The sequence below is a fragment of the Syngnathus acus genome, chromosome 13 (genome assembly GCF_901709675.1).
Source record: "Syngnathus acus chromosome 13, fSynAcu1.2, whole genome shotgun sequence".
In the NCBI taxonomy this organism is placed as follows: domain Eukaryota; kingdom Metazoa; phylum Chordata; class Actinopteri; order Syngnathiformes; family Syngnathidae; genus Syngnathus; species Syngnathus acus.
Genome location: NC_051098.1, coordinates 16,786,398 through 16,811,530, shown reverse-complemented (window position 1 = coordinate 16,811,530; position 25,133 = coordinate 16,786,398). Strand labels below are relative to the sequence as shown.

The following is a 25,133-nucleotide window of genomic DNA, read 5'->3' as shown; positions in this document are numbered from 1 at the left end:
TCGCACGAACCGACGCAAGCGGCCGCAACTGCAAACTGTTTTGGTCAAACTGTTGCCAAAGAGTTGAAGTTGTGGCCGCTTTTTTTCCCCTCAGCGTTTGGACACTTCAATGGGTGGTTTTCCCGAGCGAGCCTGGCCCGTTAGCTGCTTCGTTGCGTAAGCTATTTAGGGATACGTTGCTCTTATTGTAACCGGCTGCCAAACCGAGTCGTCATTGTCACTTTTGTCTTTGCTAATACTTGCCATTTGTAACTTTTCTCTTCCCGTTTCCCAATGGATCCAAATGACCCTCTTAACCCATTTTTTTTTTCTTTTTAATTAAAACCCATCTCCCCTCCCTCCCCCTATCTCTTTTTGTTTTTCAACCGAAGCCATATTGCTAACTTTAGCGCTAATTATTATTATTAGCGCTAATTTGGATTTGCGTATTTCTTTCATAATGCATGAAGAAAGAAAAGGCATTTTAGCAAGCATGTGAGTGAGTGAGCGAGCGAGCGAGTGTGTCCTTTTGGACTGGCTTTTTCTCTTCCTGTGGGACTGACTCTAAGTGCTAATTACCTTTGGCGCACTAATGAGAAGCAGCTACTCCAGGTCACAATATACCGTACGACTTATTAATTGCAAGCATGAAGTTGTCAGAAGCCCATACAAATTCTCTCTATTGAATTTTAAGCCCCCCAAAAAAAGAAATTCGGAGTTTGTCGCCACGGAGACGATAATGCGGGCCTTCTCCCTCCCGGCCGAGTCAGCGGAGACGTGTCGGCGCGTCCCGCCGGACCCGATCTAGCCGCGCCGTCCTTTCCATCATCCCCGCCATGATGAGATAATCATTGCTGGCAGAGAGCTTAATGTGGCCCAATTAGTTGACTGATGACACGTGGTAACCCGCTTACGGCCGTGCGACAGACACCGTGCCTCGGAGCCTCCGTGTGCGCCACGGCTTGCCTGCGTGGCTGCCTGCCTGCCTGCCTGCGTGGCTGCCTGCGTGGCTGCCTACGTGGCTGCCTGCCTGCGTGGCTGCCTGCCTGCGTGGCTGCCTGCCTGCCTGCCCGCCTGCCTAACCGCCCGCCCGCCCGCCCGCCCGCCTGCCTGCCTGCCTGCCTGAAGGCTTACATTGTCACTTTGAGCTTCTTTTCCAGTTCCATGCAGTTGTTTGCCTTGTTTAAAAATGCCCAAACGGTCCTTCAGAATCGCCTGGCTTGATACAAAGCATTTGAATCCTTACAAGTGCACCGTTATCCGGATCATGGCTTCTTTGCAATATAGAGAATGGTCGAAATCATTCTGAAATTGATTGAATACTTATGACGGATACATGATCTAAAATGATGAAAAAAACAACACATTTGAAATTCCTGTTACCAGACCCAGTCAGAATAGCACAGATTCCACCTTTGCCCTCAGCGCAGGCCTTTCCAACGTTTCCCAGAAAGCGCCGGCGTGTCGTTGTCTGCACTCTTGCTCATCAACTGACAAACGGCCCTAAAAGCAGCACCGGTCGCTCGCTGAAGCTAATACGAAAAAGCAGTCAGTAAATAAATAAGCGCGTAATACGCCGAGTGGGGCGGCGGTGCGTCTCGGCTCGGCCGCGTTTCTCAGAAGACGGCGGCGGGCCGGCCGGCCGGCCCGCCGGCCTAATGAGAGGAGCCGAGGTGCATGCCTGTGCACATGGCAGCGCAAATTAAAACGTCTCCCGCGGGCCGCCTCTCTAATTCGCTGGCACCGTGCCCCCGGCCTGTCCCCGAATTACCAGCGTGCCCCCTTCCCGCCTCCAGCCGGCCGCGGCCGGCGAGCCCCTCTTGTTCCTCTCTGAATCTATAACAGAACACATGAGAAATTCAATTCCAACGTGTTTTTGAGGCCGGCTCGGTGTTTCTGTCCATGCCGGTCCAAATTTAGAATCTGATCTGATTCTAGGAACACAAGTTTAGGGGCGATGGGCTAAATTCCAACGTTGGGTGCTAGCACAAAATATTTGTCTTCAAAACTTGATTGTTGTGCTTGTACTTTGTGCTCTTTCCATTTTGAATGGGAAGTCCTCATAAAGTGTACCTAATAAAGTGACCCCGGAGCATTTGTCACTTTCATTCCCGCTCACGTCCGTCAATCTCTACTGTAATTGCGCGGGTATTAGCGGGCAACTCACGAGGTGGTTGCCATGGCGACACCACTTAGTTTTCACATTCTTTCAACATTGACCAAAATAGCCTCCTGCTTTCAAATCTCATTGCCATTACGTTTGCTAGCGTGAAGCGACACACCCACTGGTGTAATAATAAATAACCATGAAAGAATTGCCAGAAGAAAAAAAGACGTATTCAAACGTGTCATCCTTTGAGGCGGGCGGGCGGGCGGGTTGGGTGAGCAAGACAATAAAAATGAGGACAAAAAGCCGCACGTGAATGGAATGAATTAAAAAGTGGCTCTGCTCGCTCGCAGTCTAGACTTGAAGTGAGTCAAAAGCGTCCCCGCCTGAGTCCAACATTCCCACTCACCCCACATGAATGTGTTCGATATTAGCGCGCAAGGACGGGAACAAAGTCGTCGTAAATAATCTTCTCCAATCATGAGAGTGAAAAACAGCATTTGCAGACCCTTTTCAAAGCAGATTCAATTGCATACCTTGTTCATGTCCAAAGTGATTCTCTTTTTTTTTTGCAAAGAATTTGGCCAATTGGCGACACAGCTCCTCTTTTAGGTTCTCAGTACAGCAGCAGTCATAGGAGTCAAGTCCCCATAACTTTCATCCTCATCCCGCCATGGCTACATCACTGGGTGACATCACGGTGCCTGCCTTGATTTTGTGCCAGGGAAATCCCAGAGCCTGACAAACAAAGCCGACCGAGCGAGGCGTATGTTTTGGAGTCAAAGCGAGCGACGGCCTTGCTTATGAACGGGAACGCGTCCAGCCAGCCAGCCAGCACGTGCCCCTGTACTGCCGCCGCCGCCGCTGATGTTGTTGTTGTTGGAGGTGTTGTTTTCAAATGTCTCTGCCGAGCGTACTGGAAGCAGGTGACTCAAGCTAGGCTCAGGTAACCCATATGTTCCCCACATACTAAAAAAAAAAGGTAAACAAGCGTGTCATGACATCTAATAGAGCTTTTGAATAAGAGCATGAATGGAAGGAGGGGGGAGACTTTGTACCTTTTGCCCCGGCCGGCCATTGATGTGCAACACGCGTGACTTGTTGCAACACAAGCCACTGATGAATACGCATTTGTGCGGGTGTGTTTGCTTGCGTGTGTGTGTGTGTGTGTGGAGCTAAATAATCCCACAAAAACATGTGTCACAAGGTGTCCCTAAAGTTGAGAGCAGGAAGGGGATGTTTGGCGGATGTGCTCCAATTCCATTGCTAAGCACTTATTTACAATATTACGTCTACATGTCGATTCCTAACACAATTTCTTGATTTCTTTGGTCCAAATTTTGTGAAATTGTAACTCGCAGTTCATTTCTGGTGCAACAGCTAAAGTTGTACGTCAAGAACCAAACTATCATCAAGTATTCTTTTCTCATGAGATCCCTTTTGAGATTTGTGGCGTGAGGTGGCCTTGGCCTCACGTTGACGCCGTGTTGGCATTCCTTCTGCTTCTTTGTTGCCTGGCTCACGGCCGTGTTTACATCCTGTGCGCCTTTCACCCCATTTGTCCTCCGATGTGACGGGCGCTCGCCGCCCCGCCCAACGCGTACACACTCCTCTCCTCTCCTCTCCTCTCCTCTCCTCTCCTCTCCTCTCCTATCTCGCCGGAGGAAATAGCAGAAGTGGCGTGCCAGTCGCAGCTCACCGCAAAGCCTCACCGTGGCCGCTTTGGGTATAAATCACGGACGGGATAGGAGCGAGGGCGAGCCGGCTGCCGTAAATAGAAGGGCCGTGCGTGTCGTAACAGCTCGGAGCCATAGAAAAAAGGGGCCTGCGGCTTGTGTGTTTTCATTTACATTTTTTCGCCGGGCTGCAAAAAGGCCTGGCATTGTTTGCAGTCATGAGACCAGGGCAGGTTGTCGAGTTCGCCGTTCCGAGGTCAACGTTGTGTAATACAAATGTGTCATTTGTACTCGGATTGTTTTATTTTGTGGCAAATAGAGTTTGGATGATTTTCATGTTGTCATCTAATCATTCCAGACACTCACTTTTCAATGGTATTTGTGATTTGTAATTGAAGTCCCCTGGAAGGGACCACACACACACACACATACACACACACACACACACACATTAGTCACTTGAAGACCCTGCCTGGCTTCTGGGTGGGGAGGGGGGGGGGCACACTGGAGTCACATGTATGTGCTTGAGGGTGAAACAATATCTATTCAGTGCAGATGGGCTGTGTTTTTTTTTTTTATGTATGTCAGCAGGTCACGTCAGGACGCAAATCAAACGGCCGCCCTGCCTGCTCCGGCCTGCTCCGGCCCGATCGTCTCCTCCCAAGTGACATAACAGCGGTGGAAGTCCATCTGTTTCTCCTTAGCTTGCTCTCTCGCTCGCGCCCTCCTCAGCTCAGTTCGGTTGGGCTCGGCACGCCGCTCTTGGAACAGAGGTGGCAAAAGTACGCTCTCTCTGTACTTGAGCAGAAGTACAGATATTTGAGCAGAAAAAAAGACTCTGGGAAAGGCAGAGAAGTACAGTTGTAACTTGATGAGGAGTTTTATTATCATTGTAAGAAGTCCATTTTCCTAACAATTTAATTCCATGATTCGTTTAAAGCCGCCAATAAACAATCACAATAATATGTGAACAAAAAATGAGCTCTGTATGCAGTACAAACACAAGACAGTAAATGAGAATGTACTGAAAAAGCCTCATGGCGTGCTTCAGGGTTCCGTATTCAGACCACCGATGTTGACGATTCATGCGAATATTCTCTGATCATTTGCATGTTGCCGTGTTCCTTTTTTGAGGGTGATGATGTCATAAGCTATTGTTCTCCTGACTCAGCTTCCAAAACACTCCAGTTGCTGCCATCAGCCTTTGACACAGTTCATTTTTCTTTGATGGGCTCAAGTTAGCGCAAGACCGTGTTATGTTCAAATGGCAAGCAGCTTCCATGATTGTCAACTCTTCATGTTCTTTTTAAGCACATGAAAAATATTTGATTATCAATGAACGGATGAACCATAAGTTGTATGCAATACTTTTGTCCCCATAGCCTACACTGTGAACTTGCTTTTTCTATGGCTGCGCAAACATTGTGAATAGTTACCAATACAAATGATCATCATTATTAATAAGCTAATCTCCATAGCAAATGAGAGCTAAACCAACAAGAATGAACAATATCAACAATACAAGTGAGGCTGGTAAACAATACTGACAGGAACTGTGTCTTTGGGGCTCAAAGTCTCTCTGAGACTTATTTGTGTCAGACTTGAACCACCCTGGAGACACAACACACGCGCGCACACATCGCACACGCACGCGCGCGCACGCACAGAGGTGTGTCATGTAGCATTCAATACACATCTTGTTTGTCTATTGTTGTTGACATCATGACACATTCTTGGATCAGCATTTAGAGCTAGTAAATGTATTTAATTAAGCTCAAAAAACAATAGTGATCATACGAAAACCTGCTCCTTGATGTAAGAGCCAAGCCTGCATTTGTGATTGATTGATTGATTGATTGATTGATTGATTGATTGATTGATTGATTGACTTGTGTGTCATTGTCCGTGAATTTTACCGAGCGGCTTCACTTTTATTCGTTTTAATAGGGAAAGATTTGTTTTAGTGCAGTGTTTCCCAACCTTTTTTCATTCACGGCACACCTTTTCATTGGAAAAAATCTCGAGGCACACCACCAACAAAAATCTGTTAAGTGTTACACCAGCTTCTATATTAAAATCAGTTATATTACAACAAAAGACGTAACGTTCTATTCCTAGATATGTATGGAGAGTCGAATAATTGAATACAAATAAATCCTAAATATTCTTTAAATCGTATTTCTTTTTTAAATGAAAGTGACAGTTTTGGGAAAAAAGGTTTTAGACAGTGTAAGGAATAAGCTATTGAAAGTGATTGTGATCAAAATTCGAAAGAATCAATATGGCTTTGTTTACTGTTTTAGACTAGCTCTATCAAATATTGCGACATTAAGAACAAAGTCACTTTTAAAGACAGCGGCTGAGTGCCTATCACTGTCGAGGTGTCTCGACTTGACTGTGTATTTTACGTTGGTGAAAAATGAACAATCCAGGTTCTCCCGTTGAACTACATGCTCTTTTAATATTATTATTATTATTTTCAAATAAACATTTATGTTAAAACTTGTCTGGTGTTTTATTCCTTGTTTTTATTTTTTTGGGCATGAAAACAAAAATCTGACATTTGGTTAACTGCTTTATATGACTATGTGTAGGTAAACCTCATGGACATTCAATAGGTACACTACACGAGGTAAAAAAAAAAAAAAAAAAAAAGAATAAATAAATAAAGGGATAATTGCACAATAAAAGCACATTTAGGTGTATTCCCACACCTGGGATCGAACCAAGTTCTTACCGAGTAAGAGCCCGTGTCACTCACAAGTCGGCTGTTTCGACCTGGCACGACAGGGTCCTCTGCACTGTTTTGTACTAGTGATGTGCATTCCAGTTCTTCAGTGAACTGAATCTTTAGAATCGGTTCACTAACCCTAACCTCCTGATTGGCTGTTTGATCTGTGACGTCACTCGGACACTCCATTAGGTACACCGCCATTTTCAAGTGTACCTAATAACAGGCCACTTTATTAGGGAAATATCATGGTCAAAGGTCACAGGTGTCAAGCTCCAGTCCTCGGGGCCGCGTTCCAACATATTTTCCAAGTGACCCTCGTTAAGCGCACCTGCGTGAAAAGTTTTAGCTCCTTTCACGTTCAGCAGGAGCTAAAACTTTTCACGCAGGTGCACTTAACGAGGGAATCACACGGACACTCCATTAGGTACACCGCCATTTTCAAGTGTACCTAATAACAGGCCACTTTATTAGGGAAATATCATGGTCAAAGGTCACAGGTGTCAAGCTCTACTCCTCGGGGCCGCATTCCAACATGTTTTCCAAGATAATAAAGTGGCCTGTTATTAGGTACACTTGGAAATGGCGGTGTACCTAATGGAGTGTCCGTGTGATTCCCTCGTTAAGCGCACCTGCGTGAAAAGTTTTTGGTCACTTTCACGTTCTGCAGGAGCTAAAACTTTTCACGCAGGTGCGCTTAACGAGGGAATCACACGGACACTCCATTAGGTACACCGCCATTTTCAAGTGTACCTAAGAACAGGCCACTTTATTATTATTATTATCTTGGAAAATATGTTGGAATGCGGCCCCAAGGACTAGACCTGACACCTGTGACCTTTGCCCATGATATTTCCCTAATAAAGTGGCCACTTTATTATCTTGGAAAACATGTTGGAATGCGGCCCCGAGGACTAGAGCTTGACACACCTGTGACCTTTGACCATGATAGTCCCCTAATAAAGTGGCCTGTTATTAGGCACACTTGAAAATGGCGGTGTACCTAATGGAGTGTCCGTGTGATTCCCTCGTTAAGCGCACCTGCGTGAAAAGTTTTAGCTCCTGCAGAACGTGAAAGTGACCAAAAACTTTTCACGCAGGTGCGCTTAACGAGGGAATCACACGGACACTCCATTAGGTACACCGCCATTTTCAAGTGTACCTAATAACAGGCCACTTTATTATTATTATTATCTTGGAAAACATGTTGGAATGCGGCCCCAAGGACTAGACTTGACACCTGTGACCTTTGACCATGATATTTCCCTAATAAAGTGGCCACTTTATTATCTTGGAAAACATGTTGGAATGCGGCCCCGAGGACTAGAGCTTGACACCTGTGACCTTTGACCATGATATTTCCCTAATAAAGTGGCCTGTTATTAGGTACACCTGAAAATGGCGGTGTACCTAATGGAGTGTCCGTGTGATTCCCTCGTTAAGCGCACCTGCGTGAAAAGTTTTAGCTCCTGCCGAACGTGAAAGTGACCAAAAACTTTTCCCGCAGGTGCGCTTAACGAGGGAATCACACGGACACTCCATTAGTTACACCGCCATTTCCAAGTGTACCTAATAACAGGCCACGTTATTATCTTGGAAAACATGTTGCAATGCGGCCCCAAGGACTAGAGCTTGACACCTGTGACCTTTGACCATGATATTTCCCTAATAAAGTGGCCTGTTATTAGGTACACTTGAAAATGGCGGTGTACCTAATGGAGTGTCCGAGTGACGTCACAGATCAAACAGCCAATCAGGAGGTTAGGGTTAGTGAACCGATTCTAAAGATTCAGTTCACTTGAGAACTGGAATGCACATCACTAGTACAAAACAGTACAGACGACCCATGACTGCCGGGTCGAAATAGCCGACTTGTGAGTGACACGGGCTCTTACTCGGTAAGAACTTGGTTCGATCCCAGGTGTGAGAATACACCCGAATGTGCTTTTATTGTGCAATTAACCCTTTATTTATTTCTTCTTTTTTATTTTATTTTACCTCGTGTAGTGTACCTATTGAAGTATCCATGAGGTTTACCTACACATATTGTCATATAAAGCAGTTAACCAAACGTCAGATCTGTTTTCATGCCCAAAAAAATAAAAACAAGGAATAAAACACCAGACAAGTTTTAACATACAAATGTTTATTTGAAAATAATAATAATAATAATATTAAAAGTAAATTTCAAACCAGCAATCTAATGTGAAATTGCAGTAGATATATTGGATAACAATATTTATATAGCGTATATATGCATACACGTTATTTAAAAACTACTACAAGCGTTATAAAATCAAGATGACCCAAAGAGAAGCATCATCTCCCCGTTGTTGCATAACGGCGCATCCCTTCATGCAATAAAGTTAGCCGTTAGCTTGGAGAAAACGTGCCTAAAAGAAGTGGTGTTGCAGTGAGTGGTTCTTTCTTTCTTTCCTTGGCAAATCGTCAATCGACATTCTGGCTTCCATAGTTCACGCCAGGAGGGAGCCGCAACACCTTCACTGACTGATCCGTTGATGCACGCACGGGATGGACGGAGGGAAGGAAGGAAGGAAGGAAGGCGGTCAACTGCATTGACCCGTTTGCGAACGGGAAAGCCATGATTCGTTCCCTCACTGATCCGTTCTCGCGCTGAACTGGAAATGTAAATCACTCACTCACTGACTCGTTCACTCAGATCCGTTCAGTTAGTGAACGGGAAATGCAATTCACGGCTGTTCGTGAACGGGAAGTGACGTCATTTTCTTCTTCGTTTTGATTTACGGCGAGGTGGCACCAGCTTCAATGCGCATGACCGGCACCTACTGGTTGAAGTCATATGAACTGAAAAAAGAACGAATCACTTTAGGAAGTGATTCGTTCACTCTCGTTCACTGAAAACAGAATCGTTCTTTTGAACGACTCGTTCACTCACGAGCCAACACTAACAGCAACACACACACATAAAGTGAGTATGTGCCGATGCCACAACATGAAATGTCAAGATTCTCCGATTTGCCACGCATGCACGATTAGCAAGTGGCTGAGCAGGCCTTGCGCTAACTGACCTGTGGTTTGGCGATCCTGTTTACGATGCGCTCGGTATTTAATGTTGGACAATTTCCCACGGCACAGCTGAACATCTCTCACGGCGGCACACCACACTGGTTGGGAAACACTGTTTTAGTGGATCAAATTGAACTGTTAACATAATGCTGCATTGCATGTAGACCGACTATGAATAGGTCAACTTTCTCATCCTTTTGACTCTTGTTCTTTCTTCACCTTTGACGTCACCAACTACTGGCCTGACATGCACATTGCAACAAGTTTGGCATTTTGAATGAATAACTCAAAGCTTGCGGTACAAATATTGAGTCAAGGGAATGAAAAAGAAAAACATCTTTCATGTGCTTCGAGTGCCCTCTTTGAGTCACAAAGACATTGGAAGAGTCTCACACGCGACCTCAATGACACGGCGCGTTCTCACGCTGTGTCCTGACTCGGCCTCGTTCGCAGTCGCTGAACATAAGGATCGCATATGGCTCTGCTCTGGCGGGCGTCCACACCCACATTCCTCCCTCCCGTGTGACGAGCCTCTCACCCCCGCACGCCTGCCCGCCTGTCTGTCTGTCTGTCTGCCCGCCCGCCTGCCTGCCTGCGTGGCTGCCTGCCTGCCTGCATGGCTGCCTGCCTGCATGGCTGCCTGCCTGCATGGCTGCCTGCCTGCATGGCTGCCTGCCTGCATGGCTGCCTGCCTGCCTGCCTGCGTGGCTGCCTGCGAGGAGAAATCAGACGCCACAAGTGGGAAGTTCAACTTCCACACGGCTCCTGTGACGGCAAAAATCCCAGCCAGTCGCTTTGACCTGGAAATGTCGGCGGACCCGTCAAAGTCTGACCTCAAAGTTGACACTAAAACGAATACATTTTGTTTTGACTTGCTGGATTGGAATTTGTTTTACAATAAAAATGTATTTATTTGCAGCAATGTTTTGAGTCTTGATGAGCTGAGCGGCTTCACCTGGTCGAAAAAACTTCATTTGAACATTCATCACGTCTTCTCAAATGATCCAAACAAATGCAGAGCTTCAACACATAAGTACATTTATTCAAGATTGAATACATTGATATTGAACAAGTAACATACTGTAGTTGATTGCAAACAACACAGCACACGTACGTCTGTGGTATATAAGTTAAATGTAACAGAAGTTGGACTTGAAAATATCTTGGGAGCTCTTATCATTTTGCACTCTTGATAAAAATGTATTTAAAAGTGCACTTGTTTGTTTTTGATGCATACAATTACAAAAAAACAACAAGCCAGACAGACAGACCGGTTTGTTTGTTTGCATTGTAAAGTCTCAATATAGAAATGTAAATATAACAATTAGCTTTGCGTGTTGTGAAAAGACCAGCTAAATACAAGAACAACATTGTCAGTTTACAAAAGTTTAGCACGGAAATCACTGCATCTCTAAGTAAACTTCATTCCCCCCCCCCCGACGATTGACGAGAACGACACAAACGACGACACAGCGCTATGTATATTACAATAAAATATCTGTCATAAAAAGACAGAACCAAATATAACAATAGCCACATCAAATTAAGGAATACAATGCATAGATTGAATCATTTTAAATGTCAAAATATCATTTACAGCTTTTGTTTGTCTAATTTTCGTTTGAAACCCATTATTTCAATAACAATTCATTTTCACTTGAGTGACCGGCACAAATATATACATGATATATGTCTCTATATATCCAGATGTGATAATCGACATTTTTTAAAAAAGAATATGAACATGTCACTAAAAGGCAAATTTGGCCATGTTTGAAAGGCGACATGTGGCAACAAAGCCAAACAGCAGCTTTGTTAAAGGTGGCTTTTCAATACTAATCAAGAAACAACAAAAAACAAGCCCATTTGAAATGTTCAGTATCTTTAAACCGCTGCCACAAAACCAAACAGCGGGACGGCTTCATCTGTCGTCAAGGCCACCTCCAATTTGTGACGAGGTGGAAAAGCCGCCACGACTCGGCAGAAAGGCCGCCACGACTCGGCAGAAAAGCTGCCACCACTCACGCTTGTCTGTCCGGAGGCAACCGGCAAAGAGAGGATCTGATCTGACCGTCTCTTCTGGACTTGAGCAGTGTGTGTGTGTGTGTGTGTGTGTATATATATATATATACTGTACATACATATGTATATGTGTGTGTGCGTGTATGTATGTTTTATATATATATATATATATATATAAAATTTTATATATATATAGAAATATGTATATAGGCCTCTGTGGTATTAAGGATCTGAGTGCAAGTCTTGCACTAGAATAAATCTATATTAAACACAATAATTTATGTCACTCATATATATATATATATATATATCTATATATATATATATATATATATAAAACAATTGAGTAAATATGTAATGTTAATATACAATCTTAAGCTATGTACAGGCAGAAGCGTCCGATGAAGAGATGGCGAGGGCTCAACAACTACAAAAATGATTTTGTAATTTAAAAAAGAAAAGAATCCAGTTTTCTCTTGGAGCCAGATTGGATTTTTGCTTGCTGTGTAAACGCGGCGTAGTCTTTGGAGCTGGGCGGGGGCGGCCGATCGGGCTCCTCGACTCGTTTGATGTCCGCCTGCTCCGATTGGAATGATCAAATGACGAGCTGACCGTTTCAATCAGGCGTGTTGGAGACATCCAGGATATTGGTCTCGGAGGAGCGCAATTGCCCAGCCAGGCCACCGCCCCCGCTTTGGACACGCACACAAACAAACAAACAAACAAACGTTGTGTACATTCATTCAAGAGAAGGACACGAAGAAATCTTTGGCCTTTGAGCGGCTGGCTTCTTTATGCTGATGACGTTCTGCTGGTCAGTCGCATGCATTCACAGTGCTGGAAAGGTGGAATGGAAGGCACCCAAAAGTGGTTCAAGACCAAGGGACAGCTTTTGGAACAAAGGGCCGAGAAAGTTGAACCGAGAAGGGAAGTCTACCGCCAAGTCCAGTTGCCTTTGATTCAACCTTTGCAGAAAATTCAACAGACGCTGTGTGTCGAGAAACGCTCCTTAGTTAAGGCAAATTTGGCACTCAATCAATCATCCTGCCACTTCAAGTCATCCATTCAACAGGAATGTTAAAGGTCAAGACATTTTCCAGCAAAAGTCAGTCAGATTGATTGTACTTTTTTCTTTCCTTCCTAGCCAGACACCCAGCTGTGAGTGGTGGTCTTGACCCCGTGGGGGAAGCCTTGCTGGGTCGCCATGGGCTCAAAGTTGAAGTCCAGCGAGTCGCCGTCCATCAGAGTTTCATGGAGGACGGTCTCCATGTCAAATTCAAACTTCTCGATGGACATGTCGTCCAGGTCGCTGGGCAGCTTCTCCGGGTGAGGGGGCGGCGCCAGGCCCAGCCGTCCGTATCCGTTGGTGTTCAGGGGGCAGAAGCCGCCGGGCGCCATGCCGCCGCCGCCGCCCAGGTGGCCCGGGAGGCCGTACGCCATCTGCATCTGGTTCTTGGCTGAAGGCAGAGGGGCCGAGCCGCCGCCGCCGTGGTTGAGGGACATGAGCAGGCGGCCGTTCATGGCGTGCGGGTGGGCGTGGGGCAGGCCGTGAGGGTGAGCCCTCGCCATCAGTTTGGCCACGTGCTGGCCGCTGTACGGCGGCAGCATGCAGCCGCTCGACTGAGACACCGCCGCGTCCACTGACGGCAAGAGGTCTCCGTGCTGGTCTGCGTCTGACGTGAGCAGCTCCTTGAGGAGCCCGGGCAGCTGTACCGAGCCGTGGCCGTAGGCGGGCCCGAAGGCGGGCTTGCCGTCGGCCAGGCTCTGCATGGGCGACATAGCGTTGATGGGCGCCGGAGCGTACGCGCACTTGCGGTACTCCTGCTGAGGCTGCGACGGCATGCTGGGCGAGCTGTAAGGAGGGTAGCCCGGGCTGGGCTGCATCATGGGCGAGGACTGAGAGGACCCGGGGGTGCCCGCCCCTCCGCCCACCTGAGAGTTGTTGGGCGAGAGCAAGTTGAGATTGTCCAAGAGGTTCTCCATGACGTTCTCCGAGCCGTGTCCCAAAGAGCCCGTCATCTCGCTGAGGCTGGGCAGCGTGGCGGTCATCTTGGGCCCCCCCGGGGCGCCCGGGTAGCCCATGTGCGCCGCCTCCGCCTCGCCCAGGTCGTCCTCGGGCATGAAGGGCGAGAGGCGCCCGCTGACCGTGCTGGCGTTGGAGCTGGTGCGAGGCCGGAAGCTGCTCCAGGCGTCAAAGTCGTCGTTGCTGTGCGAGTTGGGGCTGCCGGGCCACTTGCTGTAGGAGCCCGGGCTGTCGGCGCCGCCGCCGCCGCCGACGTCCGGCCCGCCCTGAAGAGACAGCTGTGGGGGGGGGGTAACAATTGGGCTCAACAATTGCAACAATCCAACTCGGCATCGTCATTCATATCCATCATTTGCGGAAGCCGGACTGCGGCTCGCACCAATTTTCAGTGAGAACTAAAAAAAAACACAAGACATGCAATTCTCCAGATGAATCGATTTCAAAAAAGCACATTTTTGTGGCATAGCCCAATTTTACCCGGAGGAGTTTTTTTTCTTTTTCCCTCTTGGCAAAAGAAAGACATCATGGAATTGGTCATGCAAGGCTAAAAATCAAATCTATTCATATCAAAAGGCGGCTATTTGTGTTACAAGCAGTGATAAAAAAAAGTTCATTATTCGTTGCACGCCATTTGTAATCAATCTGAAAAGCACCTTTTTCTTGGTGGCGCGTCCTCGGCTTTTGGTGAATTTGCTGTTGTTGTCCATGGAGGCGGCCCGTCGTCGTGGCGATTTGCCGCTCTTCCCGCCCTCGGGGTTCAGCATCCACCACGAGCTCTTGCCCGTGCCCTCATTCTGGACGCGGACGAAGCGGCTGTGCAGCGACAGGTTGTGCCTGATGGAGTTCTGCAAGGAGGCAAGGGGAGGGAGGGGGCGAACACAAGAGAGTGAGAGCTTTGCCCTTTCAAACAAATGCACATTTGACTTGACGTTAGAGTGCAAATCCATTTTCCAGCTGCTGCTGCTGCAAAACAGGTGCAACTTGACAGACGTCGCCAGGAGAAAGAAGAAAATGACATTTTAATGTCACTCGGGAATACGAGCACATCGTTGTTGTGCTAACGTGGGATATCAACCGATGGGCCAGGTCAACGGATTCGCAATGATAACCCAGAGATTGTCCTTCACAAGCTTCTTCATTTGCAACAAGAACCTGCATCATTTGGATGTCTCCTTGCAAATGTCAAGTCATTCCCATTTTCAATCATGATGACGGGACAGAGCGGGCCAAACTTTGCCCACCCTTGCTCGATACGTTGACGCGCTAATCTCTTAACATGAACAAAACACTGATAACGCACATTCCACTTGTGTCTCCTCTGCACCGGAGGAAACAAAATCCTGCCTGCCCCCCCCGCCCCCTCCCGCTCTCTTCCTAGCTTAATACTGCAGCCCGTCGTTGCTGGGTGACAAGTATTTTTGTGCCAGGAGTAAGTGGGGCGTAACTAAAGCACCGCAAACAAATGAACAAGAATATTGGCCAAAGGTCTGCTGGGAGAGAAGCAGCAGCAGCTTGCCTGGCTGCCTGCCTGCCTGCCTGGCTGCCTGCGTGGCTGCCTGCCTGCCTGCCTGCCTGCCTGCCTGCCTGCCTGCCTGGCTGCCTGCGTGGCTGCCTGCCTGCCTGCCTGCCTGCCTGCCTGCCTGCCTGCCTGCCTGCCTGCCTGCCTGCCTGCTGGGATTTGGAGGTTTTAAAGCAGCAAAAAGGAACCAACGAGGCACGGCGGCTAATAGTTTTGTCCACACTGGCACATATCCTGAAATATGTTCCTACTCGCGTGCATCACATCTGCTTCGCCCATAGCATGCTATGAAAAGTGCCATTTGATTCAGGAATTGACCTATTTGTGCCTTTTCTCTATATGATGCCATAAGATGGCGCCAAAGCCCTGAAACTAATCATTGGCGTCAAGGAAGTATTGTTCAAGTACGTGGGCAGAAGCTTCCTGGGTTGCGAGTGGAGAGTCTTTGTACATGTGCACTTCTAGCACGCACTCCCCCCCCCAAACATTAAATATAAATATTGTAATTGAGTTGATCATTATTATTATTATTATTTTATTTTTATTATCTTATTCTATTATTTTTGCCAGGGGTCAAATGAACAGTTTTTGTTGTCGTCTTATTGCACGTGCAGCTGTTATGAAATCTAAATAAATGTGCATTGTATTGTTTCACTTTGGGGTTGCATTTTATGAGCGCGCCAAAGCCGAGCGGCTCGTGACCTGCCCTGTTTCCGACTCACCTTGCAGCCAGCGCACGAGGAATCTCGACATTCCAGCTAATCACCGTGTGCAAAGTTCAATCGTAATCACAGCCAACGTGTTACTATCTCTTAGGAAACAGTAGAGACAGGATTCCCAGCCGGCAGGCAGGCAGGCAGGCAGGCCGGCCAACCAGCCAGTCATCACATTCAACATTCCTCAGCGTGCATGCTTACAAAAGCCAAGGTTCCACAACGCACATTGTGCAAAAGAACATTCGGCTGCACTTTCATTCGACACAAAATCCAAAATGAAAAATAAAATACGCTCTCGCTTGTGCGAGTCGGAGCAAACAACGCCGGCGAGCGACAGAGCTGCTGGCAAAACACCAGGAAGTGAGCACATGAAAGAGCAGCGGGACAGGAAGCGGGCTCGACTTCCTGCCGAGCCCAGCCCGGCCCGGCCCGGCCCACCTCGGCGAGGAAAAGGCCAAAGGAATGCGCGAGTGAGCCCAGCGCACGCACCTCCGACTTTAACCTGGGACCGGAGCGTGACTCAAGCTAGAGGTGGCGGCGGCCGTTGTCGTCAATGTGCACGATTTAGGCGGGCGGGAGGGAGAAAGAGCGGCAGTGTGTGGCAAAGTGGCAAGAAGCAGTCAAGAGCGTTTTGTGCCAGTTGCGCTCAAAGAGCGCACTGTTCATTCAGCCCTTCCCACGTTGCCTTGTCTCCTGCATAGTCCCTTTTTTGAAATGTTTTTTTTCTGTCTGCGCAACTGGAAAAGCTTACAGGACAATCCGTTAAGACGTCAAAAATGGTGCTGACCGACCTAAAGGTACAACAAGACGCTTTTGCCTCGGTGTCCAATCAACACGACGACTGCGATGAGCATATTTTCTCGTGGTAATATGAAGGACTGGGACAGAAGCACTTTGCTTGTTCAATAAGGTGAAAGCGCGCTCCAGGATGTCAATGCACCAAATTGGGCGGAAACGCTCGCACCTCAAATGTCAGCGCGCTGGCTGAAAGGAAATCCCCCGCGAGGGCGTGACGCCTCCTGCGACACGCAGCGCCGAATCACCAGAAAGCCACAAGCCCAAGCTCGGCTGCAAAAAAAGCTCCAGCAGCCCACGTGCGGCGGCGGCGCTTTGCAGCCAAAGTGGGCGACAGGTGCAAACACGCCGGGCCGGCCGACATATGGACATGTGGAAAGAAAGGTGCTTTTTTTTCCTCTTCGTGTTCTGGATGCTGTCAAATGGAAGCAGCTGAGGCCCAGTCGTGCTGAGGCGGAGCAGTGCGGTCACCGCTGAAAAGGGAGCAAGACGCTCGCACCGCTAATGCTAAAGGTGCTTAAGGCGCACTCGGGTTGACAGGACAAAGAGATATTGAAAAGTCAAATCTCTATCCTGGATGCTAACTTGCAAATCAGACACATGGCCTAGTCGAGCTCGCAATGTCCCGCGGTGGCGCTAGCTAGCCCGGCAAATTCTGTCGCAAGCACAAAATCAAATCAAATCAAATCTGATCAACACACCTTGTTCACATTAGCACATCCAATCCAGACAGAGTGCAGCGACTTCATGTGTTTGCACTTTGATACGTTATCAGCGCCAATAAGAAGCGACTGGCCGCAATGGCTGCTTGGCCTATTAACGCAAGTCAATAGGCCATAAAAGGCAGCGGGGAAATTCTCAAAAAAAAAAGCACAAGGGAAATAACAAGCCTGCAACTTTTTTTCCATCTTAATTTGCTTCATTTAATCTGTGCAGGGGGTATAAAAAAAAAAAAGGCCTCGGGTTTGACTGCACACAAGCGCGTCACTGTGAAAGGGCTTATAAATAGACAGTCGCTCTTTTTAAAAATAGGACCGGCTGTACAAAAAAAGAAACACCCGAGGATAGAGCGGCAAGCTGGAACCGGGTTGTCTGTACGCCACAATGCCCCCCCCCAACCGCGCGCCATCTCACCATACCGCAGGGATGGCTCACACACACAGCTGATGGTGGAAAAGAAAAAGAAAAAGAAAAGCTCTCTTTTTGTGCCATAATGCAATTTGGAGGCCTGGACACTGAGCGCTTCAGTGTGGATGGAGGTCCTTAAATCCACTTTGGGCCAAGTGGCTGACTGTGACGTTTGGAGAGAAGAAAAAAAAAAGTCAGCAGGAGCAGCAAAAGTGTCTGCTAACGTATTTACAGACAACCCCTTGACCCGGACCTCCGTGTCGCGGAAGCGGAGTTGTCGGACGCTGAGAGAGAGACCGGCGAGGAACGAACACCTCGGCATCTTTCATCGGCGTACCGCGGCGCCGAGCGATTAGCGGGCTTCCTGCCGCACAGGAAGAGCTGGCGGCTCCTGATACCGATCCCGCTCAGACGTGGGCTTGGATGCAAAAGTGGAGTGGCGGATTGAAAACAGGGTTCTGCACTTGGCGGGCCAAACAAGAGGAAAAGAAGGAAAGAGCAAACAAATGGAGGCTACGGGATTCGTCTTTGTACCGTATTCAATGGAATCCCACGCAACGCAATCGGCAATCGGCTCCTCGTTACAGTCAATCAAGTTGGGCAGAAAGTTGGGAAAGACTTCAGAGTTGAACATTTGAAAGTTTTCTAAAGGTCAACTTCAGTTTGGGTGCTGCACATTTTGGGTTCACGGTGAAAACCTTTTAGTTTCCCATAAAAGCGGCGCGAGAATGACTCATCTCTGGCCATTTCGCCAAATGGAGAGCGCAGCTGTGTGATTGAGAGCCCATTACGTCTGTCCGAGGGCCCCGAAGAGCTTTTTGCTCGCCGCTTAATTCACTCCGCGAGGCGTTTGCCCAGACTGCCGCCACATTTGAGCCGGCAAATTCCAACGACACGTTAGCTAGCTGCTGAAGACACAAAAGTTAGACCAAAGATACTCTTTTTCTGAAAGTGATTGTTTTTTTACAGGATGAAACCTTTTTTGGGTGTAATACGTCTTATGACCAGTCGTGGTCAGAGCGGAACCCCAACAATGCCGCAAATTCTTCCATTTCCTCTTCTTCTTCGATTTGAACCGATTGAAACTGAAAATGACCTCACGCTCTGACGTGGCAAGCAATCAGGGCTCCTCTGGCATGTTCTTTGCCAGCAAAATGCCAAACTTCTATTTTCAGTGTGATTTCCTGAGTCAGAGCCCAACGACGTGCAGCTCATGTGCACGCAGACAGGGAGCGCGTTGTGCTGGCTAAGCTGGCCGTGCGAAAAGATGTGCATGTGCCGCTATATGCCACACAATTGCCAGTCTGTCGACGCACAGAGCGCCGTCTGTGGGGCCGGCTTATTTTGCGCCTCCGACTGCTCGGCCGGGCCGGGCCGGGCCGAGCCGAGCGGACTGGGTCGTTGCCCTCGCCTGGCCCCGGATAAAGATGCAGTGTGCGGACCACTGCAGGATGCCTGTGTGGAATGGACACGGTTCCATTTCCACCCTCCTAAGGTGAGGGAGGGAGGGAGGGAGGGAGGGAGGGAGGATAGCCCCTGACTGCTCCAATCGACTTAAATAACGATCCAATTAAGCAGTTCAATGTAAACTTGGTCTGAAGAAAGTTTATTGGCTTATGTCTGTCCTGATATTCCCTAGAACTTTTTCCCACCTGTCATCTGTGGGGAAAATTTCGATTTCATCATCATTTTTTGAAGAACTTTTGGGGGCTTGTAAAATATCCTTATGAGAATGGATATCATTGTTGAGCATGGCCCCTTTAATGAGCAACAGCAGTGTTGTTTGTCTTTCGCTCGGTTCGGTGCCAGCTAGCGAGGCCACTGAAGTTTTGGGGCGGGGAAAGAAAATCAAAAGCCAAAATGGCCACCCACAATATCTGAGCTGTTTTCTATTAAAAGCGGCGCGGCACCAAAACGGAGATGGCCGTGTGCGTGCGTGCGTGCGTGCGTGGCCCGTCTCACAGGTATTCAACTGAAGCTTCAGAGGGGCTGCGCGAGACAAAATGGGAAGCACTTAGCCGTTTGCCGCTTCAAAAATGAACAAGCGCGCCAACAAGATCGAATGAAGCCGTGACTGCCCCCCCCTCGACTTTGTTTTATTATAAATAGCAGAGCTCATTATGAGATGGAAATGATGGTGACACATCAGAAAATAAACAGAGCTGGCGTGGCGCGGCGTGGCGTGCATGGGAGGACTTTGTTCAAACAAATACCAAAATAAAAAGAACACTTCCGAGTCACACCATTTTTGTTCTTTTTTTTCCAGCAGGGTTGCGAGGTTGTGTCCCAAAGGCAGCACTTGTGGACCCTTGACACTTTTAGAGCTTGGGAAGATACCTGTTGCTTTTTGCCGGCGGAAAATGTTCCCCTGAAGGCCAATCGCGAATCCTAGGAGATACAATCGTGTTGACTCCAACTTTGATCTTAACACCCTAATTGGGCTTTGCTGTAAAACGATTCAATATTTGACATTGAAGATTTAAATAGCACACAGACTTGTTTTTGCTAGCAATGAAGGGAAAAGCGAGCAAAAGAGAACATCAATGAAGAAAATGACAGTATCAAATTTGACCCGTGACCCCATTCGCACCTGAAGGTCACATTTGCACAAAACGCACCGAGCCTTGAGGTCTTAATGACTCCCAGCGGAACACTGCTTTCATGGGACAATCGCAAAGAGGAAGAATGCCCCAAAAAAAAAAATGAAGGGAAGAGGAAGAAGAATCGGGTGTCACATGTCGCTTCCGGAGTTGTGCTGACATCACGACAGCCACGTGGAGCGCCGACACTGGGCGCACGCACGCACGCACACATGAGCTTCCTGTCAGTTACGGGATACGCGAGGTGCACTGTCGCAGGGAAAAGGTTTGCCGTGAGGGATGTCTGGCTCCAAAAGTCCACATTTAAGCAAAATGGGAAATCAAGAGTGACGTGACTTCTGCCTATTTGTGAAAATGCGCCTTGGTGACTCGCCTTTTTCATCTTTTGGGAATTCCCTGGCCGTGCCATTTTACAAAGCGCAGATAATGATTTACCGCAACAAATGGGACTGTCGCGAGCTGAATGGTCCTCTTGGCAGAAGCTCTGCTCTGCTCTGCTCTGCTCTCCGGTGACGACACGACACGACCCGCACCTCCCATCAATGGCGGTCGGTGACTGCATGGCTGCGCGTGTGTGTGCCTGTGTGTGTGTGTTTGCTAAACGCTGGCCCAGTCTGACAGGCTCCATGCATAATAGCTTCAGGGCGGGAATTGAACAACAATGTGGCTCTAGCTAATGCCTGTGGTTTGGAGGCCCTCGGCGGTCCCGTTCAAGTCTTACTCTTTTCGTGTGTGTCAAAACGCACGAGAGGGCCGTCGCTATCTCGCGTGCGAGCAAACGAGAAGCACGCAAGTGGAGGTCACGCCGCTACCAAAACACGGTGACTCATCCCCGAGACGAGCGCCGGCGCTCCCAAACAGCGTTTGGATGCGGACGGCGAGCTCACCTCTGGCCGGTGGAGAAGCGCTAGGCCTGTGAGCGAGCACTGGACGCAAAAGCAAAGGCCGCTCGGCCAATTGAAAGCTGGGAAGTTTCTTGGATCCTTTCCACGCCAATGAAAGCATCACGCACGCACGCAGCGCAGCGCTAGAGGCTAACATTTGTAAACACTTTTAACAAGCGCTGGACTCCACTTGAGACCGTAAAAGTCTTTTTTAAAAGGGAACACAAATCCCGTCGCTTGCCATGGCATGCTTCATTCGGAGTTGGTTTTAAGATGAAGAAAATACCTTGACTTAATTCCCTTTTGCTACTTGATGTCTCCTCTGTCTACTTGTCATCTCCAATCAGACAATCGTAACATAAGGTCAGCTGGATAAACACGAAACGACGGCGCGTTTGATTCTACGCTAGCAGGGACGAAAAGCACTTTTCAAATGGGCTTGGCTCCCTTTAAGCCCGTTTCCTGCCTCCTCGGCTGCCAATCCCAATTTTGCTTCCTGGTGGCGGGACGCGAGGGAACTCCGGTGAGGGGGGGGGGGGTTGCGAAATGGCCGGCAGGATTCATTTTCGTTTGTGCTCGTTGCTCGGCGCCAAAAGACCGGACGGGCGCGGTGACATCACGGCAAACACGACGACGGTGTTTGGAAGTCGTCTGTGTGGCGCGTTTCGCATGCATCGGGCGAAAAATCAACTCATCTTGACAGACAGAGACTTTCTGCTCCGACCAGCGCCCAATCATTGAATTCTATTTGAATTTTGTAAACAGCTAGCGTCCACTATTATATGTGCTGCCCCAATGTACAGATGATATTGTATTTCGATGGATTCCAATTGCAAAGTACAATCAAAGTCCAGATTAAAAATGGAGGTGGAAGATATTTGGTGTGATCAGGCACAGCTGCTGAAGAGAAGAGAAGAGAAGAGAAGAGAAGAGAAGAGAAGAGAAGAGAAGAGAAGAGAAGAGAAGAGAAGAGGAGGCGGGAGAAAAGCAAAAGCAACAATATCAAGCCGCAATGGAGTTTCAAAAAAAAAAAAAAAAAACTCGGAAAGAACGATGTGTTGGAATGTTCTCTGTGTCGGGCCGGGTGGCTGGCTGGCTGGCTGGCTGGCCTGTCTGTCTGTCTGTCTTGGCGGCGTCTGCCAGCAGCAGGGCTTTAATTATGAGGCCCAGGCAGGTTATGCACTCACTCACTCACTCACTCACTCACTCACTCACTCACTCACTCACTCACTCACTCACTCACTCACTCACTCACTCACTCACTCACTCACTCACTCACTCACTCACTCACTCACTCACTCACTCACTCACTCACTCACTCACTCACTCACTCACTCACTCACACACACATGGCACCTCCAAGCAACCAACACAGTGCCTCCTCACAGTTCCGCTGACTAACCAGTGGCACCAGACTTTGGCCTGCGGCTGGCTCCTTGATTCCAGTAAACGTCCTCTTATGCAACTCGGAACAAGTGGCAAACACTCTACTGCTCCCCTTTTCTCCTTCCACTCTACACACGAGGGGGCTGGGGGGGGGGGGGCTGCTATTGGGAAGGAACGGACCAGGCAGGAAATGGGCTGAGCTCCTCGCCTGAGAAACACAGCTGCCCCTTCTGTCCTGGGGCCATGCCAAGCTCGGACTCCTCCGCCGCTCACAGGGGTGACGTCAGTCGGTACGTGTGTGTGTGTGTGTGTGTGTGTGTGTGAAACAGGAGCGCTGCTGTTCTGTCCAATCCCTGAATCGTCCCACTAATACACATTCAGACTATGAGCTTGTTTGGGAACGGCGATGAGCAAATCAGCTTTGGAGAGCGCTGGAGACTAGAATGCCTTCATTCTTAGCTACAAGCTGACATTGCTGCCAATGGCTGGGACACAAACCTGCTTTGGCTTCACCTGCTTTTTTCTTGAAACTTTTCGAGGCTGCCGACGTCATGCTTTCTGTTCCTATTTACACCAAAGTTGAGCTGATGTTTGATTTTCGCATTTGGTTCCCTTCCCGACCGTGAAATGAAATTCAGCAGCGGTGACAAATAGATCCGACCTGATTTCGGTCGTGACGCTCGCCGAGCAAAGTCAGCGGGTGCGCCGTGATAACGATCGGCCCGTGAACCGGCTCGGACCGCCGTGTCGGTTCTCCAGTTTGTTTTGAGGCGTGGGCGGGAGTGTTTACCGCAAGTGGCGTGAGGAATGCCGGGTCGAGAGTGCGGCGTGTACAGAGGGAACGCCGCCGCCGCGGAGGCCGTATCGATCTACGCACCGACATCAAAGTGCGGTAAATATTTGCGCAGTGACACACGAGGGATGCAGCAACACTCATGAGAGGGCATATGCGTATGTGGATGGCTTCCAAGCTAATGATTACATCAAACAACCAGTGCCGGAATGTCGAAAAACTCAATCATTTTTGGGGGTAACTGCACTTTGAGTGAAAGAAAACAGGCCTGGACACAGTCGTGCCATTCTTTTGGCCACGTGCGTTCCTTCCACTTCCCGCCCGGGCCGACGTCCAGCCAGAGAGTTGGAGCCTGCGAGCGGGTCGGGTCGCACCTGGCCGGCGCAACTGTTTGTCGTCGTTGGCGCTCGGAGACAAGTTAGGGGGCTCTTGGCGGGGTGGAAACGGTGATTCAGATTTGGTTCCATTCAAAACGATGACGTTAATGAAGCATCTCGCCCAGCGCTGTCACATACACGGACGGCGGACACACGCTCGCTATCTTCCATCTTCATTGACGACTCCTTCTCAAACAGATCGAGCGCCATCGCACACAGATGATCCAAATGAAAGTCTTTTGTTTGCCGTCCTGGCTGAGCTGAGGCTCCAAATCAATCAGAATGATCAAAGGAATTTGTCTGTGGCAGTTGACGCACTCACACGTCCATAAAAATTCTGCAATTAAGCAAATGGGGACAAAAACAGGAAGTGGAATATCTACTCAATAAAACGGGTAGCAACACTTTTGAAATACATCCGTACACAACAATGAATTCCAAATCGACAGGACACGCAAAACAAAAACAGCTAGCATGAAAAGCTAACATAAAGCGCCACTCAAATTCACAAGCACGTATCATCTAGCCTTCCTTCAATGAAGCTAACGTGCATTTTTGGCGAGGTGGGAGGGAGGGAATCGACAACAACGAGTAAACTCCAGAGAGGAATGCCAAAGCTGGGATTCAAAGACTAAGTCTCAGAAATGTCAAGCCTTCACGCCAATCACGATTCCACCGCGTCTACTTCACATCAACAACAAGAATCCTCATCAACGGCGCGGTGTCACTCGCTCCGTCTCCTCGGCCAGCAGACAATGTGCCGTAGCCCCCCTGCCCTGTGTGGAGGCCCCGCCACCCCCGCTGCCACCGCTGCCACCCTCGCCGCTGCCGCCACCCCCGCCGCCGCCAACCTCGCCGCCGCTGCGAATGGCACGCTGCTTTTCCCACACTTTCCCGCCGTGGACGGCGGAGGCCGAGCGCCCCCCTGGTCACAGCGACGCTTCCCTGAATGGAAGATAAAGAAAGAAGCGCAAAGGAGGCAGCTCCAGACCACAAGTCCTGCACCAACCGGTTTCATGACGGGCCATCAGGTGCATCAGGCCTTTGTACTTGGGTGGCAACTTGCCGCCATGTGCTCAACATATTTGGGTGACAGACAGCCTTTGTGTGAAAATGCTCAACGGTGCTAAAGCGCCGTAAATGATCCACCGTGTCCGATGGTAACGGAGTCTCAGGCACGCCGTGCACTGGAGTAACACGCGTCAAGCACAACTCAACTATTTGACCAATGTTGTTGACGCCGACACCGATATGACCAGGGTGGCAATGCTCGATGATGTCAACGCTGATGGACCGTCTATTTATAGAGCCTTGCACACAAAATGGCCCAACTGGCTAAGGTCATTCAA

The 25,133-nt window shown here is 48.7% G+C and overlaps 1 protein-coding gene across 3 annotated transcripts in view; it reads right to left on the bottom strand.

Annotated features, from left to right (window-relative positions):
* Positions 1-12,466: 12,466 nt before the first annotated feature.
* foxo1a (forkhead box O1 a) overlaps positions 12,467-25,133 on the bottom strand; it is a 28,726-nt gene continuing 16,059 nt past the window's right edge. For all 3 annotated transcript variants that reach the window (XM_037267920.1, XM_037267917.1, XM_037267919.1), the window contains 2 exons: positions 14,240-14,431; positions 12,467-13,864 (listed from right to left, as the gene is read on the bottom strand). In XM_037267920.1, the coding sequence (XP_037123815.1) occupies positions 12,704-13,864; positions 14,240-14,431 (1,353 nt within the window). In that variant the 3' untranslated portion in view covers positions 12,467-12,703. The remainder of the gene's footprint in view (positions 13,865-14,239; positions 14,432-25,133) is intronic.